The sequence below is a fragment of the Ailuropoda melanoleuca genome, chromosome 2 (genome assembly GCF_002007445.2).
Source record: "Ailuropoda melanoleuca isolate Jingjing chromosome 2, ASM200744v2, whole genome shotgun sequence".
Taxonomy (NCBI): Eukaryota; Metazoa; Chordata; class Mammalia; order Carnivora; family Ursidae; genus Ailuropoda; species Ailuropoda melanoleuca.
This window is the reverse complement of record NC_048219.1, coordinates 26,193,002-26,211,484: the sequence shown is the minus strand read 5'-3', so window position 1 is coordinate 26,211,484 and position 18,483 is coordinate 26,193,002. Positions and strand designations below refer to the sequence as shown.

The window sequence follows — 18,483 nt, the reverse complement described above, 5'->3', positions numbered from 1 at the left end:
GTTTTATAAGCCCCATTTTAGTGATAAAGAAATTGAGACTCAGAATTTTTTTGTTAAGGGGTAGAATTAGAACTGAAACCTAGTAATGCTAACTATGAAATTTCTTGTAAAAATCTTTTGTAAATTATTTTATTTTCCACGCATTTTCATGTTTGTTTTCTCAAATCTGAAACAGTCATATCAGAAGATGAAGTCAGAGATACTAAGTGACCCATCTAAGTTCCCCCAGCTAATCAGTTGGAAAAGCAGTACTGGAACCCATATACCTGAATGTGTAGGGTATTCTTCCCATCTTTTCACATTACCACAGTGTTTTAATTTCCAGATGGACAGAAGGGAGGGATAAAGGGACCAGCACTGGATTTGAATGGGTTCTGCAGTATACACATATCATGACAGAGAAAACCTTTAACTTTTCAGGGCTGCATTAATCCTGGCCATGTAGCTAGAGACAATTATTCACCCACTTTGTTCTGAGAATGACATATATGAATGGGGCAACTGAATTTCCACACTTAAATTGCTGGTACTGTGTTTCATCTCATGATTCACATTTGTGCTATATTTTGGAATTACTTCCTATGGGATAGCAATTAAAAAAGACAATTCTTGTGACTATGGAGAGTTCTATTCCTTATCTAGCTAATTCTGGTCTAAATACAGATTATTGCATGAGAGTTGTAGGCCAGACTATTTTCATTGAAGAAAACATAGGATGAACCTAGATCTTTAGAATACCCTAGGGCTCTTCTTTGACTTCAGGGAATACAAAGATCTAGGCTTTGGTCTATATGGTGATATCACTACCATCTACTTTGCAGCACAAAATCAGCAATCTTACTTCACACTTTCGGGGTTTGATGTACTTTCCAAGGCAAGTCATTGCTCTATTACAGTCCAGAAGATGATAATTTCCCAAGTCAAAGTTAAACATTTCCCACTGTCACTTTTCCTCCAGTGAGGATGACAATTACAAATTGTCACACTTCAGTACTAACTGGTATTATATAGGAGAAATATAATTTCTTCACTTTTGGAAGTATCTTAAATCAACTATATTCAAAGCTGGACTCAAGTTTTACCCTTTTGTAGGATGTTGCCTTAGGTCTAAAAAATAAATGTTATGCTGTAGGAAAAGTTTTAAAATGCTCGTCATCTTTTTCTTGGTACCGATAGTCTCACTTTTCTTAGCTTCCATGTTCCCCCACGTCTATCTTGGGAGCCTGTTTACCTATGTGTATCTAGAGTTTGAGGATGCATGAGTCAGGGGGCTTGGGATTGAGTGTGACGGTGTGTAAACAGGTTTTGGTAGTGAGGTTGAGCCTAAAAGACCGTATATGAAGTTGTATTTTGGTGAGACGTTGTTAGATAAAATGTACGTTTATGAAATGCTGTTTGTAAAAGGGGTTGTGAGTGTTGAATTGGTTTGTGGGGCTTGCAGTGTTATTTATGTGACTACGTAACCTCCTAAGGCTTAGAAGCTGATTCACGCCCCAGCCCGGAGGAGGCAGTACCCTGAGGCCTTTGCTTAATTCCAAACCGGAATAACCTGTTGCGGGACTACTAGCTCCCGCAGTTGCAAGTTGGGGACCCCGCCAGCGGCACACGGGTCCCCGCCCGGTAGTCGCGCGCCCAGCGCTTGACAGGAAGGCAGTCACGTGGCAGCCGCAAAGCGGCGCTTTGCGACCTCGATGACAGGCAAAATGTGCGACAGCCTTGGCGCCGGCCAACCAGGGGCGGAGGCGGCGGCNCCCGCCGGCTAGCCCGCCAGCCCCTCGGCGCCCGGCGGCGGCGGCGGCGGCGGCGACGGCCGCAGGAGGCGCCGTTTCTCTCCCAGGTGCGCGCTTCGCTCCCGGAGCCGCGGAACTCGGCGGCCGCCATGGCGTCCAATATGGACCGGGAGATGATCCTGGCGGATTTTCAGGTGAAGTCTATGGCCCCGTTCCTCTTCCACTTCCAGCCTCGTGGGTTCCCGGTGCCTGAAGGGTTGCCTCTTCTCAGGGTTTGTTAGAGCATTGCGGTGGTGTGTGGTTTGGGCTTTTATACGGGTACGTGGCGCGCGGCTACGCGCGCGCGCGCGCGCGGGTGTGTGTGTGTGTGTGTTGAGCCATTCGGGAACGTGCAATTCATAAACTGGGTTGGGTGTGTAGAATTTGTTATGTACGGATTTGCAGGGTGAGGGGGTGTTATGATACTTGGTTTAGTGTATGTGTGTGGGCTGTGTAGTGTTTCCAGTATTATGTGGAGAATGGGTAGAATTTGGGGGTATTAAGTGGGGCTTAAAGTGTGGGTTTTTTGGGTCAGGAGTTTTGGGTTGTTCCTTGAGAGTATGCTGTATGGAGTGTGGGGGTGGAGAGTGTGGTGTTGTGGGTGTGGTGTATTTTATTAAGGGGTGAGTAAAAAAGAATGAGGAGGAGGAGGTGGTGAAGGTAGTGGTGAGGGTATGGTCTTTTTCAAGGAGAAATAAACATTCGAGACTTTGCCTTATTGGAATCTTTGGAGGGTATGAAGATGAGGAGGCGGCAAATAGACTGTATATACCAAAGTATCCTCGGTGAATTCATAAGGTTAATAAATTACATATTTGCGGATTCCCTTCCCCTACAGATTTGAATTGCTTGGTGTGTGTCCTAACTCCAGGAATAATTTAACGCATAAGGAAAGGTTATTCCTTTACTTAGCCCAGCTGTAGTTAAACTAATATATGAGTATCTTAAGAAGGCCCTTTGAAAGTAGAGTTGTATCCCATCATGAAAGACTTGGTGTTAGAACTAATACCCTGTGCACACCATCTTTGCTTTTTGATATTTGATGAAGAAGATATTGTAGTGAGATATTTTTAACCATTCATTTTGGCATTAACTTAGAAGCTACTGTTATGTATAGGCAGACTTTTCTTTCTGTAAACACTGTCCTCATTGCACATGGTCTAACACTAGCATAGTAGGTGACAGTTTTTCTTACTGAGATTTTGTTTGGCTTCTCTTCGCCCTCTTTCTTTGATTTTCCTTATTTTATAACTTAATATTGTGATGGTCATTTCCAGAGTTTGCTCTTTATCTTACCCAGTAGGGGTATCTGATTATTGGGAATATGGATATATCTGCATTTGATTATACCGTAACTTCCAAACTCAGAAAGAAGTGTTCTGAAAATAAAAGTTGACCGAAGATTTTGGTGTTTTGTAGGATTAGGATTGGCCTGAGATTTTTGTTTTTTTGTTTTTTGTTTGCCTAAGTCTTTTTTTCTTTTTCTCATTCTCCAGTCTTTTAACTCATGTGGGATGTGGTCGTATGAAAAAGGACTCTGTTTCTAGGACTATTTTATCCTGTTTTAAAAATTGCTTTATGGAAATGGTTTTAGACAACAATAATCATAGTTTACCTCGCTAAAAGCTTTAAGGTAATTGTAACTTTGTTTTGATTTCACCAAATTTTTTACTTCCTCTGACAACTTGTAACTGCTTGTTTTCTTATTTGTGACAATTATTATGTTTACTGTGAACTTTATATTGGCCAAGAACAAGAAATTTAGGATTCTTGTACTCAAAGACAAAGTAAGATTTTCTGACAAGCACTTGGGAATTTATTTTGATCACATTCATACATTCTGCTGTTTTTCTCTTCAAACCAATGGCACTGATGTGAACAGTTGTTTACAGAATGGGAAAAAGCTATGGCATTCTCAGTGTTTGCCAGATGATGAAAGTTTATTTCATATGGTCAAGTAGGTAAGAATATTATTGGTAGAATAAAAAGTACACATAAATAAAATATTTATGAAGAAAATATTTATGAATAAAAAGAATACACATACAGAATAATACCCATACAGAATAATACACATATAAAGTATATGTGTATACACATATTAAGTATATTAGCCTTTTGTGTTTTTAGGAACCTTGTATTCCTCTCACAGATGATTCCAAATCAGTTTGCTCTTGTGTACTTACTTTTAAAATCAATTATTCTTCCTATTTTTAAATATTGTGTAAACTTTTTATAGGATTAACTTTTAAAAATTAGCATTTATCCAGTTATCTGAAACTAGGTAATTTTAAACATTGCAGTTCAAGTCTTGTAATGGAGATACTTGGATGATGCTGGTTTCGCTTGTAACTGTGCAAATCAGTTTCTCCCCAGAAGTGAACACATGACTGTGAAATTAATAATAATTTTGAGAGCTCAGTGCTTCTTTTTATAGAAGAGGACATGATTTTTTTTTAAAGTTTTATTTAAATTCCAGTCAGTTAACATACAGTGTCATATTAGTTTCAGGTGTACAATAATAGTGATTGAACACTTCCATGCCATGCCCGGTACTCATCACAATTGCACTCCTTAATTTCCATTACCCATTTAACCCATTCCCCGCCCCCCCCCCACCCCACAGTTATCAGTCCTTTCTCTGTAGTTCAGTGTCCACTTCTTGGTTTGCCCCCCTCTTGCTCCTTTTTTTGAGAAAGGGACATGACTTTTAAATATGATCAGATTTTAAAAGTAAATAAGTTTCGGATTTTGATTATTGCTGGGTAATAGGTACTCATAAATGTAGTGCCTAAATGTGGAAAAACGTGGGTTTTTTTTTTAAGATTTATTTATTTATTTGAGGGAGAGCGTGGGTGTATGCTCTTGCGTGCTTATGTGGAGAGATGGGAGGGGCTGAGGGAGAGGGAGAGAAGCTGACTCCCTGCTGAGCCCACAGTGGAGCTGGAGCTGGGGCTTGATCTCACCACCCTGATACCATGACCTGAGCTGAAATCTAGTCCCACGCTCAACCCACTGAGCCACCCAGGCACCCTGGAAAAATTTTGAGAAAGATATTTGTATATTAAGTATTTCAACTCAGTGGAGAAAGGACTTCTGTTAAAACTGATCAATGAAGGAATAGTTAACAATTGTAATTTCAAAAATAAATTACTTGGTTTCTTATACTGGATAAATAGTGGATGGAAGATTGCACCTCAGACTTAGGGAGACAGGTTTGGGATTTTGTAGATTAGTGAACTCATTACAAAGCAAATGTATTACAAATTGTCCTCTAAAAGCTCTCCACCCCCCCCCCCCGAATAGCTTTCAATTAAAAACCTTTTTTTTAAAGATTTTATTGATTTATTTGAGGGGGAGTGGGTGAGAAAGAGAGCAGGAGCAGAGGGAGGGGCAGAGGGACAGGGAGAAGCAGACTCCCCTGCTGAGCAGAGTCTGAGTTGAGGCTGGATCCCAGGATCCCAGGATCAGAACCTGAGCTGAAGGCAGACACTTAAACTGACTAAGCCACCCAGGCACCCCTCAATTAAAATTTTTTTAAAATTGTGGTGAAATACATATAACATGGAATTTGCCATCTTCACTTTATTTGCCATTTTTAAGTGTCTAGTTCAGTGGCATCAAGTACATTCACATTGTGGTGCAACCATCACCACCGTCTATCTCCAGAACTCTTTTTATCTTGCAAAAGTGTAACTTTAACCATTAAACAATAACTTTCCATTTTTCTCTGTTCTCCAGCTCCTGCCAACCACCATTCTATTTTCTGTCTATGAATGTGAATATTCTAGGTACCTTATATAAGGGTAATCACGCAGTACTTATCCTTTTGTGACTGGCTTATTTTACTTAGCATGATGTGTCCAGCGTTCATCCGTGTTGTAGTATGTCAGAATTCCCTTCCTTTTTGAAAGGCTGAAAACTGTCTGCGGCCATACCACCCTGAACGTGCCCGACCTCTTCTAACAGGCTGAATACTATTCCACTATTTAAACCGTATGTGTATACAGTAGTCCCCCATTATCTGTGGTTTTGCTTTCCATGGTTTCAGTTACCCTTGGTCAACTGTGGTCCAAAGGTAGGTATCTTCCTGACGTATAATCAGAAGGTCAGCAGTAACTTAATGCTACATCACAATGCCTAGGTCATTCATTCACCTCACTTCATCTCAACATGTAGGCATTTTATCATCTCACATCACCAAAGAAGGGTGAGTACAGCACAATAAGATTTTGAGAGCGAGACCACATTCATATAACTTTTATTGCAATATACAGTATTGTTAAAATTATTCTATTTTATTATAGTTATTGTTAATCTCTTACTGTGCTGGATTTATAAATTAAACTTTATCATAGGTAGGTATGTATAGGAAAAAACATACATAGGGTTAGGTACTATCCTTGGTTTCACTCATCTGTTGGGGGTCTTAGGACATAACTTGCAGATATTAGGGGACTGCTGAACCACATTTTGTTTACCCATTCATCTGTCAATGGACGCTTTCTTCCATGTTTTGAGTATTGTGAATCATTAATGCTGTTATGAACATGGGTCTACAATTATTTGTTTGAATTTCTGCTTTCAATTCTTTTAGGTATATATCTAGAGGTTGAATTACTGGATCATATGGTATTTCTATTTTCAATTTTTTTGAGGAACTGCTAGCCGTACTCTTATCCATATTGGCTCACCACCAAAAATTTGAATGGAGACAATGACAACGTCATGTTTAATCAGTTATTTGTAAATATTACTCTGAGCAATGAGTTTATAGTTTGGAATAGTCTAACAAAATCAGTTTTAGGGGCGCCTGGGTGACTTAGGTGGTTAAGTGACTACCTTTGGCTCTAGTCATGATCCCAGCATCCTGGGAATGAGCCCCGCATCAGGCTCTCTCCTCTGCAGGGGAGCCTGCTTCTCTCTCTCCCTCTGCCTTCCGCTCCCCCCTGCTTGTGCTTGCTCGAGCTCTCTCTCTCTCTTTTTCTTTCTGTCAAATAAATAAAATCTTTTAAAAAAAATCAGTTTTAAATGTAAATAGTGTTAGCATAGTATGTTACTGGTAAAGGAATGAATAGAGTAGTACACCTACAGTTCTGGCTGGCCAGAGCCAGGAGGGGGTGTAAAGGAATTTCCTGGCTTTGAAAAACAGGGAGGCATTGATGAATCAGGACTGTTTTTTTTCCCCCCCTTCCTTAATGTCTTTTTATAACAAAGAGATGCATTCAGGTGAAAGTTCCAAATCTTGTTCTATTTGTAATTGTAGAATTCGTTGCCTTTTTTCTTTTCAAGGTTGAGGTGGGGAGCAAAAATCATTTGATCAGACAAACTTTTTTTTTTTTTTTAAATTTTATTTATTTATTTATTTGACAGAGATAGAGACAGCCAGTGAGAGAGGGAACAAAGCAGGGGGAGTGGGAGAGGAAGAAGCAGGCTCATAGCGGAAGAGCCTGATGCGGGGCTCAATCCCATAACGCTGGGATCACGCCCTGAGCCGAAGGCAGACGCTTAACCGCTGTGCCACCCAGGCGCCCCTGATCAGACAAACTTTTGACATATATTTGGTTTGCTTATAGATGTGAAAACAGCTATCCGAATGGAGTTGCAGTTTTATCAAATAATTTCAGTAATATTAGTTATTTTGGACCCATATGAACAAAAAAAATGAGTATTCCCATTTCCCCCTTAACCTTTCAATTACTGTAATGCTAATTTCTTTTTCCTCTAAGATATATTTTTTATAATATAATTTTTTTTTTGGGAACAATAAGGGTACTTGCTATACCTATTTAGGTTAGTGTCACATATTGGTCTCATATTTTTCTATTTATATTTCTCTGTTACTGTATAATATAGAGAGATAGATCATAGCTTTACTCAAGTCAAGGGGAAAAAAAGGAACAATTTTTACTAGCAGTATTTTTTTTTGAGCAAAAAAACCTTATCTGCCTTGCTAAAAAAATATTTTTTCTGAACCTAGTTCTAGTGGTCACAGAGTGAGTCTATTTCTTCTCTAATTTGGCTTTGATTTTGATGTTACTTTCAGTCATGTTTCCTGGATGACACAGTTGTGCCTTTGTTTTCCTCTCCTGGTCTTTCAAGCTAGTAATACTTTTGCTGCCTAAATCGCTTTATGCATTTTCATATTTGAACTATGATTATGGGACTTCTTTTTCTTTTGCCTGTCAGCTTCTCTTGGGAACATGGACTCTTCCATGACACTACCAGTTAAGTCCCTTGAAATTAGTTTCTGTCCCTTCATAACATTTCTTCCTTCTTAATGAAGCTGTGAATCTTCTTTGTTTTTTGGTTTGACAGACTGTGCAAGTAGAAAGGGTATTGGTCCGCACGGATAGGTATACCTTTGTGATGTGGTTTAGGGACCAAACTAAGTATCCATGGAACATCATATTTATTTCCTGTGAGGTTACCTTAGGCAAGAGATTGAGTACTATGGCTGAAAATAGTCTTGTTATTGTCCTTTCTTTCCTTTCTCCACTATCCTCTTTATTCATTAGAGGGACAAGGCGTTTTGTGTTTGTGTTTGGATTGTTGGTCATTGGGATAATAAGGTTTGGCATGTAGAATAAAGTTTAGTAGTTAGTGGTTAAGAGCATGGACTCTGAGGTCAGATTGCTTGGATTTAAATCATAGTACTGCCACTTGCACATCTTGTGATCTTTGACTACTCATGCCTCAGTTTCCTCATATGAAAAATGACTTAATGCATGTAAAGTGATTAGAACAGGTGTCTGGCATAGAAAGAGTTCAAAACTTTCAGTTAGTTTTCACTTTTGATAATTTTAAGATATATGCGTGTTCTCTGCAAGGGACTTCAGAGATCATCTATTTCTAGCTTCTCATTTTTCCTTTTGTGGAAATTGAGGCCAGAAAAAGGAAGTGACTTGTCCAAGTTCATGGGTTGGTTTGAAACAAAGATTTTATAAGGTATACATAAGAGGTGTTTATTTTCTAGCTTAATGTGTCAGATGCTTTGGATTTCTAGAGGAAAACAAGACCCACCATTAATAATATCTCCAAATGATAAGATTTACATACAAAATGAATTAACAGCACCTAGCATACAGCAAACATGCCAGAAGGGAAGGAGGGATGGAGGGAGAGCCTGGCACTTGGATTGTAACTAGACTAGCATTCATTCCAGTCTACTGCCATGCTTCTAAGTTTACAGGTGGTCAGAAGCCATGGAATGAAGGGTCTTTAGATTTGTTGAGCATGGTTGGGTTGATGCCTGTTGTTTGCCAGACTGGGTTTATGGACTCTGTAGATAAGGGGTCAGGAAACTATAGCCGATAAGCTGTCTACCTGTTTTTATACATAAAGATTTATTAGAATACAGTGATAGCTATTCATTTACCTATTGTCTGTGACTGCTTTCTTGCCGCAGTGACAGAATTGAGTAGTTGAGACAGAGACTTTATGGTGCACAGGCTTAAAATGTTTACTGTTTGGGCCTTTAAGCTAAAATTATTTCAAAACCCCCTCCCCCCACCATGACAAATACTTCTCTTTGCAGGTTTTAGTAACTGCAAAGTGCTAGAACATTTGAATGCTTCACAAGGAACAATATATGGTTATACACCTCTATAGGAGGCAGTTAGCACTTAGGCAGACTAGAGCTCTAGTTTTTTGCTTTGTTTTTTTGTTTGTTTTGTTTCGGTTCTGGTTCTCTGAGCAAGTCATTTATCCTTTCTGGCTTTGAGTTATTTGGTCTATAAAACAGAGATTTGTCTAGAGTTATATATACCTGAAAACAGGACTGGACTAGATCAAGTATTCATACAGAGTCTGGACAATCACTTGGCAGCAGGGGGGTTTGAGGACATTCAGTTATAATTTATAATTTAGGTAATTCATCTGGATTAGGGATCAGCAAACTACATACTGAGGGCCAAACTACCACTTTTTTTCGTCAGTTAAGTCTTATTGGAAGACAGTCTTGCATGTTTGTTTACATATTGTCTCTTGCCACTTTTGCCCTCAATAGCAAAAGTTGAGTAGTTGATTGTACGCCTGCAAAGCCTAAAATATTTACCCTGCCCCTTACAGGAAAGCTTGCTGATCCCTGATCTAGATTAGTGGTGTTCAACTGTGGGTGATTTCTGTTCCCCAGGGGACATTAGGCAATGTCTAGAGACATTTTTGGCTGTTACAGCTGGGGGGTGCTGCTGGTATCTAGTGGGTAGCTGCCAGGAATGCTGCTAAACATTCTACACAAGGCATCCCTTCACAATGAAGACTTATCCACTCTAAAATGTCCATAGTGCTGAGAAACCCCGATCTAAATTACTGGTTCTCAAACTTGAATTTGTATAAGAATAACCTGGAAGGCTTGCTAAACCACAGGTTGCTGGGCCCCACCCCAGGTTTCTGATTGAGTAGATTCTAGGTGGGGCCTGAAAATGTGCATTTGTATCAGATTCCCAGGTTGTGCTGATGCTGATCCAAGATCTATACTTGGGAACACCTGATCTAGATAGATGACTTTAAAAGTTGCATCTATTCCTGTGATTTTTTTGATTTTGTGGTCTTAAGTATTGTTCCATTTTTATGCCTTAGGAAAATTGAGTATTTTATTATGTGCCCTATGCTCAGTGTGGGGCTTGAACTCATGACCCTGAGATCAAGCTTTGGATGCTTCACCACCTGAGCCAGCCAGGCGCCCCAGGCTCTGTGTCTTTATACCCTTATTTTTTGTGGCCCTTTAGAAAACTTTTTATTTATCTTTCAAAACCTACCAGCTGCCTTTTGCTGATGACATCAGTACCATGTGCCCAGTTTTAGGGTTAATAATTTTGTCTTATGTATCTTTTGTATGTTTCTCTTCTTTTGAGTCTTTAAAAAATTTTTAAAAATATTTATTTTTAGAGAGAGGGCACGTGAGCTGGAGGGGCAGAGGGAGAGAGAATCTCAAGCAGGCTCTGTGTTGGCCACAGAGCACCATGCAAGCTCAATCCCAGGACCCTGAGATAATGACCTGAGCCAAAACCTAGAGTCAGACACTTAACTGACTATACCACCTAGGTGCCCCTCTTCTTTAGAGTCATATGCCAGATTATCAGTAATCACTTTACATATTTCTTTTTCCTAATGTTCACTCTCTGAGTGAACAACTGCCTGGGTCTTAACCATCTTTTCCTACAATATCTGTAAGAGGTTCTCAGTGAATATTTTTTGAAGGAATATTATGACTATTAGCTGTTATGGTACAAATAGAGTAGAATTGTAAGTTTGCATGTATAGTTGACCCTTGAACAATGCAGGGGTTAGGGGCACCAATCTGCACATTTGAAAATCCACACATAATTTTGACTCCTCCCAAATTTAACCAGTAATAGCCTATTGTTGACTGGAAGCCTTACTAATAACATAAACAGTCAATTAACACATATTTTATATGTTACATGTTTTATATTGTATTTTTACAATAAAGCAAGCTAGAGAAAATGTTATTAAGAAAATTACAGAGAAAATACATATACAGTACTGTATTGAAAAAAAATCCCAGTGTAAGTGGACCCACGCAGTTAAAATGTATAGTTTTCAAGGGTCAGCTGTATTTTTAAGCATCTTCCATTTGTTGACATATTATTTTGAATAATAAAATCTGTCATTGAGAGAATAAAAATTGGGCTATTTTATTGAACTGAGGATTATAACTTTAAAGTGACCAATTCATAGAGAAGTACAAAACACCTCCCTTCTCATTTAGCTTTTATAGAGGGCTCAGTAAGGTAATGTGCAAAATATAGGGCTCGAGGTCAATATCTTCGGGAAATTTGAATTGCTCTGTGTCAGTCACTCTTCTTCTTCTTCTTTTTTTTTTTTTTTTAAAGATTTTTATTTATTTATTTGACAGAGATAGAGACAGCCAGCGAGAGAGGGAACACAAGCAGGGGGAGTGGGAGAGGAAGAAGCAGGCTCATAGCGGAGGAGCCTGATGTGGGACTCGATCCCATAATGCCGGGATCACGCCCTGAGCCGAAGGCAGACGCGCTTAACCGCTGTGCTACCCAGGTGCCCCAGTCACTCTTCTTGATTTTGGTTTCACTTTCAACTTTTTTAAGGTAGAAATTTAAATTCCACAGGGTGCCTGGGTGGCTCAGTCGGTTAACCATCTGCCTTCTGCTTGGGTCATGATCTCAGGGTCTTGGGATCCAGCCCTTTGTCGGACTCCCTGCTCAGTGGGGAGCCTGTTCCTCCCTCTCCCTCCTCCTGCCACTCTCCCTGCTTGTTCCCTCTCTCTGTCGAATAAATAAATAAAATCTTTAAAAAAATTTAAATTTCAAATCAAAATTGTTCACTGTGTTAAATCATTAGTCATTGGCTTTAAGGTGAGTTTGAGACAATTTTAAGAGGCAGTTTGGCAGGGGCGCCTGGGTGGCTCAGTCAGTTAAGTATCTGCCTTTGGCTCAGGTCATGATCCCAGGGCCCTGCGATTGAGCCCCACATCAAGAGCTTGTCAGGGCGTCTGTTTCTCCCTCTTCCTCTTTTTCCCTCTGCCCCTTCCCCTGCTCGTGCTTTCTCTCTCTCTCAAATGAATAAATAAAATCTTAAAAAAAGAAAAAGCAGTTTGGCAACATTAACAGAATAATTGTACCTGTCTTTATAGTTACTTGTGATTATAGAGGAATAATTGAGGGAGAAAGGCTGAGATGTCAAGTTGTGGTAAGAAAAGCAGAAATGTTTGCAGGTTATGTGTACCTTAATGGCTTTAGAGTTAGGTTCCAGGTACCTGGTTTTTTTTTCTTCTCCATTTTACCTTGGTTTCCTGGACTCTTTAATGATTGAGCTATAATAGTATAGTGTTAGTGAGAGAAAAGCTTTGTCTCTTGTGCCTTCTTGGCTGCCCATCTTCTTTCTCCCAAGGGAAAAAGTAGTGGTTGAGCTTTTTTTTTTTTAAATATAATTTTAGCTATGTAGTAAGTGAGGTGGAGACACAATTGAGCATTCCTATTTTAGGTTTAATGAGGGAGGAATAATAAAATTAGCATCTAGCTTTTGATTGTTTTGTATGTGCCCTGTACTGTGCTGGGCTCTTAACAGCTAAATTCTACAGTGACTCTATTGGGATCCATTAATACAGTTCTCCATGGTTTCTGTATGTCTTGTGATCAGAGACACTGCTTTTGTTTCTGGTCTCTTTTCAAGGATATTTGTATAGTGAGTTGCCTTGGAAGGTAGAGGTAGTGTCTCCCTTTGGAGCAAAGGGTAGGCATGCATCCCTTTGCATTTTGAGAGATTTGGGTTCTCTAGGCTCTGGGTTCCTCTTCTAATGCAGTCCATTGCATGTGTAGGTATCACATGGTCTACTTTGTGTTGCACTGTGGGAAGTGGGGCTGGGGAACTACATAAGAAAATGCTGGTATCCTGACTGTGAATATTGTTATGAATCACAAAGTTCATTGTCTCTAACCCAGGAGTCTAGGTCTTCTGCCAGCATCCATGAAACTGGCAGGCTAACTTGTTAGCTTACAAGTAGGGTAAAAAATACCAGATCTTTCACTGCTTTAACAGTTTTGTTAACAAGGATAGTATGTTGATAGACACATGGTTTTTTGAAAGAGGAAGGATGAAGGCCTCATGGGCTGGTTAACAGAATTTGAGGGAATGGGAATTGATAGTGAACACGTTGACCAAATTGTCAAGTGCTTCTCTACTTTATTGCCTGTTAATGAGGAAGATTTAGGGAGGTGGTTGCAGTTTGAATACCAGGAAGTAGGTTCAAAGACAGCCTGAACATTCCTCTGGTTGTTGCTAACTCTTAACAACCCTCAAATATCCTCTCTGATAGATGGAATTTTTTTCACCAATCTGTCAGATTCACAGTCAGACTTCCCCCAGTGTAAAACTAGTCCTAAGATTTGTCTTGGCTGGGCAGAAGGTCTGCCTCTTTTAGACAACATTTACAGACCTGTGTACACCTACACTCGAGTGTGAAAGGAGGCAAATTTGCAACCTCTGTGGGCACAAAGCAAAATTGTTAGAACTTCCACTGGTTTGTCTGAGACATGAGAGGATGGGGGTTCATAATGTCTTACGGTTCAGTTCTTCCTTTGGAGGAATCTTTATTGCCCACTTCACTGTCTAAAGCAAAGCCACTGACTCAGTGGGGTCCTCAATTCGTAGAGGATTCCCTAAACCTGGGCCTGGTTCACCAGTGGTTCAGCCAAGCCAAAACTGATTGTGTCTGCTTGTCTTCTGTGGCTGTTAAGCCTCTGCGCCAGCTATGCAGACAGATAGTGGATGTGATTGCTTTGCTCCGTGGATAGAATTCAAGGCTGTTCTTATAGCTCTGGCCAGTATTCTCCTTCGTGAAGTTTGTATTTCTACTGCCCCTTGGCCTGTTGCCAGTGGCCTAGCTATTTGGTCCACCACTTGGAAACTATAGACTGGCAGATTAAAGACAGCTCTCTTTGAAACTGTGAACTATGGAAACAAATTATAGCTGCTGATCAAACTGTCTGGATCACTCATGTAGATGCCCACAATAAGGGCCTGTTCTCTAATGAAGCCCACTGGAATCAAGCTTCTGATTGAGTCTGCATTGCCCAAAGCCGTCATTGTTGTCTGGATCCATCCATCATATTAGATGTGATAACACATCAACTATCATAAACTGGGTGTAGACTTAAGGACTCTGTTTCTGATGCAGAAGGTAGCATTGCTATACTTGTGATTTCTGCCAAAAATTGACCTGCTTGTCACATAATGAGAGAAGTCACATTTCATGGGATGTGGCCTCGGCTTGGTTTTAACAAATTTAATACATTGATCTTTGACCTCCCGTTCATAAAGTATCAGTGCTGCCTCACTGCTGTTGATACTTTTTCTGGTTTGGTGTTGCTGTTCTAGTCCAATTGGCAGACTGGCCACACCATTTTAGCCTGTGAAGCTAATCTGTGTTATGCTTTTGGGTTTTCTGGACCATTTGGAGTCTGATAGTGGTGCACTTTTTGTCTCAAAAGCCACTCAACAGTGAGCTTGATAATCAAGATACGCGAGGGAACTTTCATGCTCCCTACCATCCACAGGCATTTGGTATGTGGATAAATGTTGAACTTTGAAACATCTTTTTCCTAGTAAGTTACTTAGGCCACTGAATGCAGCCATGCCCAGAAAGGGATCATCTCATCTTGGTCACTTCATGACCCAGTGATCGGGATGGAAGGGGTTGGAGGTTATATAGCCCTGTTTTGAAAATTAAGCTTTTTTTAAAAAATTTTTTTATTTGAGAGAGAGAGAGAGAGAGGGCAGAGGGGCAGAGGGAGAGAGAACCCCAAGCAGACTCTGTGTGGAGCACAGAGCCCAAAGCGGGGCTCAGTCTCAGGACTCTGAGATCACACCCTGAGCTGAAACCAAGAGCTGGATACTTAATTGACTGTGCCACCCTAGGCATCCCTTGAAAATTCAGATTCTATCCGGATTATTTCTGGGCATGCAGCTTCTTTTTTTCTCCTAGCTGCAGCACAGGGCCAGCGTGTTGGTACACCTTTTTTTAAAAAAGATTTTATTTATTTGAGAGAGCGAGTGGGGGGGGGAGAGAGAGAGAGAGAGAGAGAAAGAGAGAACGCACAAGGCAGGGGAGGGGCAGGATGAAAGGGAGGAGCAGACCCCCCCGCTGAGCAAGGAGCCCCATGTGGGACACTATCCCAGGACCCTGGGATCATGACCTGAGGGGAAGGCAGATGCCGAACTGACTGAGCCACCCAGGCATCCCTGTTGGTACACCTTTTATGTGGCAGTTCAACAAAAAGTGGTGTGGGGATTCAAACTTAATTCTCGTTTTGCCACCTGGGTTCTCATATTGGTTTGACATGGTCTAGATCATAAGGATAATGACCACTGGTTGAGAACACTGCTTGCTGAGTTCCCCTACAGTGGCCCATGTGGGTCAGTGGGGACCATAAATGGTTTTCTGTAGGTTTAATAAAAATTCCCTTGCTTGTCCCACACCTGACATTTCTGGGGGAAAGGCCTAAGTATGAGTAGAAGAAGATTGGAAAAAAGATGAAATTATAGCTGCTGGAATGGAACATACTGATTTTTGTGGCAGTGGAGGGAAAGTCAACAGTCTTCACATCTAGGAAGGAATGCCGTAGACCCCAGAAGAAGCTTTGGGGAGGGGAGAGACATTTAGAACCATGCTTGAAGCTTTCCTTATGAAGGAAAACGTCCTGGTGCTGCTCTTCCAAACTGTTACAGGCACATTAAATTTAATCAACTGCCGGGTCTGCCATCCTTGCATTAGACTGCTCAGCTCTGATCACCGTTTGATTGTCATTTCCTTTAATTTTACTGAGAAATCTATTGGAAACAGCAAGGGTTGCCCCAGCTCCTATACCCTCCATGCAAAACATCTGTCGTTACTTCCTCATGCCTACCCACATGTCTTCCGTAGCCTTCACTCAGGTACTCTGTGGGGCAGATTATTGGTGGACTGGACAATTGGGACAGTTTGGAATGACTGCCTTCTTTCAGTCCTTTGTAAACAAGGACTAGACTCAATTATTCAAACTGAATTTGGGAACTCTAGGGCTGCCATCTGGCTGGGAGGCCATGTTGGGACACAGGTTGACTGTGTCTCCCAGGTTGATGTAGGTCCTCCTAAAAATATGGACTCTTTCACCTTTGAGTGTTTAACAGAACACCACTAGTAGATCTTAGAGCCTTCAGTGGACTGTGGAGATCTCTCCAACATGAGATTATCCTTGATTTTTGGGGGAAGCTTCCCAGAGTTTGTTATTTATGTGCCTCCTGTAGACAGTTCCTCCATGAGGGAAGTTATTGAATTAGAATAGGTGGTTCAGAATTTGTTCCTGACTTTTTAGTTGACATGATCAGTGACACACCTTGGCCCTGGAAAGCATTCCGATTAGCTTCAACTCACTGACCAGCATTGTTAGATGATAAAATTGCTCTTGTAGGCCGAAGCAGAGTCTGTATAATTGTTAATACATCCTTTTGTTCCTGGATTAATGCCTTGGGCCAAGTGGAAAGGTTAATACAGAACTTTAGGGACAAAGCCACCAGACTTTCTGGGGTAGACCCTGATGTTTTATGGGATTTCTTCAACTTATTTGGGGGTGGGACTCTGAGGAACATGGTTGAAATCAATTCTGAAGGTTGGCCTCATCCTACTGCCTGTTGATAGCTGATTTGATTAAATGCTGTATGAAACAAATTTAATGGATTTAGTCCCAGTGCCTTGTCAGTCAGATTAATCAGAGTGGTCATTGGAATTTTACACTCATGAGAAACTTTGTCAGTAGCCAAGATGGTTTAGAAGTGAGAGAGACAATTCCTTGTCTCATATTTCAGCACATCTTATGAATAGAGACAGTTGATTGTTCTAGCCTGTCTTTTCAAGGGTGTTTTATTGTGACCAGCCTAGATAATGTCTCCTTCCAGACCAAAGGGCAACTTTGCTTACAGTCTGGGAAGATACTTTCTCCCTAAAGCAAAGGGTGGGCATACTTACTGTCCATTAAAAGAGATGCAGCGTTCCTCTTCTGTAGTTCAGTCCTATAGTGCATGAGCAGGTGTCACCTGGCGCACTCTGTATGACCCTGTGGCAAATAAGACTTGGGAACCCATGCAAGAAAATGCTGATACTCTGGCTACTGCTTGTTGTTGTGAGTAATAAATACTTAATTCTTGACCAGGAGTCTTGTGTCTTCCTCTCTCATTCATGAATAACATGCTAAATTGTTAACTTGCAAGTGAGTACAGTATTAGATCCTTCACAGTTCTTACCACCCTGTAAACTAGGCAACCCTTTATTATACAGATTGATTTTGGAGATGGTAATTATAATTATACTAATGTTTGCTCAGCATTACTTTGGCTTGTACGATAAGTGTTTTATCTGTGTTGTCCAATCTAATTGGTATATACCATTTAATTTGTGATAGCCATTATTACTATACCCATTTTAAAGATGAGTAAGTGGAGGCATGTAAGGAGGTTAAGTAATTATCTAATGACAGGTAGTCATAACAAGGCTGGGTTTGGAACTCAGGTCTGCTGTACTCCAAAGTCAAGTCTGTGATCTTATATATGTACATTTCTCAAATGGGTATGCTAGGGAGTACTCAAAGTTATAGAATAAATATCAATGTCTTATAGCATCAATTTACTAGAATAACTTAAAAAGAAATGTGTTTTTTTTAATTAAAAATAATTACTATGAAGTAAATATAAAATTTGCATGAATTTTAAAGAGAAAATGAAATTTCAAGGAAATTGTAAGGATGTGGCTTTTTTTCTTTGGGTCATCTCCATCCTCTTCCCATTGGGGAACAAGTTTCCTTTCCTCTATCATGATTACAGTAGTGGAAAAAATTATTAAGTACTGCACTTTATAAGGTTGTCTTTTAAAAAAATCAAGCTGCATCCAGTTACTTTTTGATTCCTTCATGCTATTGTAGCTTTGTGAAACATAAAAAGAAAGAAAATAAAGTATTTCTAGTGTCCTGGGATTTACTGAGGCTAATAGAGGGATCAAAAGATGAAAAACTGGGATTAGTTGACTTCTGTTTTTTTAAAGATTTTATTTATTTATTTGAGACAGGGAGAGAACACACATGCCAGTACAAGTGAGGGGCAGAGGCAGAGGGAAGGGGGAGAAGCAAACTCCCTGCTGAGCAAAGAGCCCAGTGCGGGGCTTGATATCAGGACTCTGAGATCATGA

General features: G+C 40.3%; 1 protein-coding gene across 1 annotated transcript in view; it reads left to right on the top strand.

Moving 5' to 3' along the window:
* Positions 1-1,749: 1,749 nt before the first annotated feature.
* FAF1 (Fas associated factor 1) overlaps positions 1,750-18,483 on the top strand; it is a 474,879-nt gene continuing 458,145 nt past the window's right edge. The window contains exon 1 of the mRNA XM_011227828.3: positions 1,750-1,924. Coding sequence (XP_011226130.2) covers positions 1,880-1,924 — 45 coding nt within the window. The 5' untranslated portion in view covers positions 1,750-1,879. The remainder of the gene's footprint in view (positions 1,925-18,483) is intronic.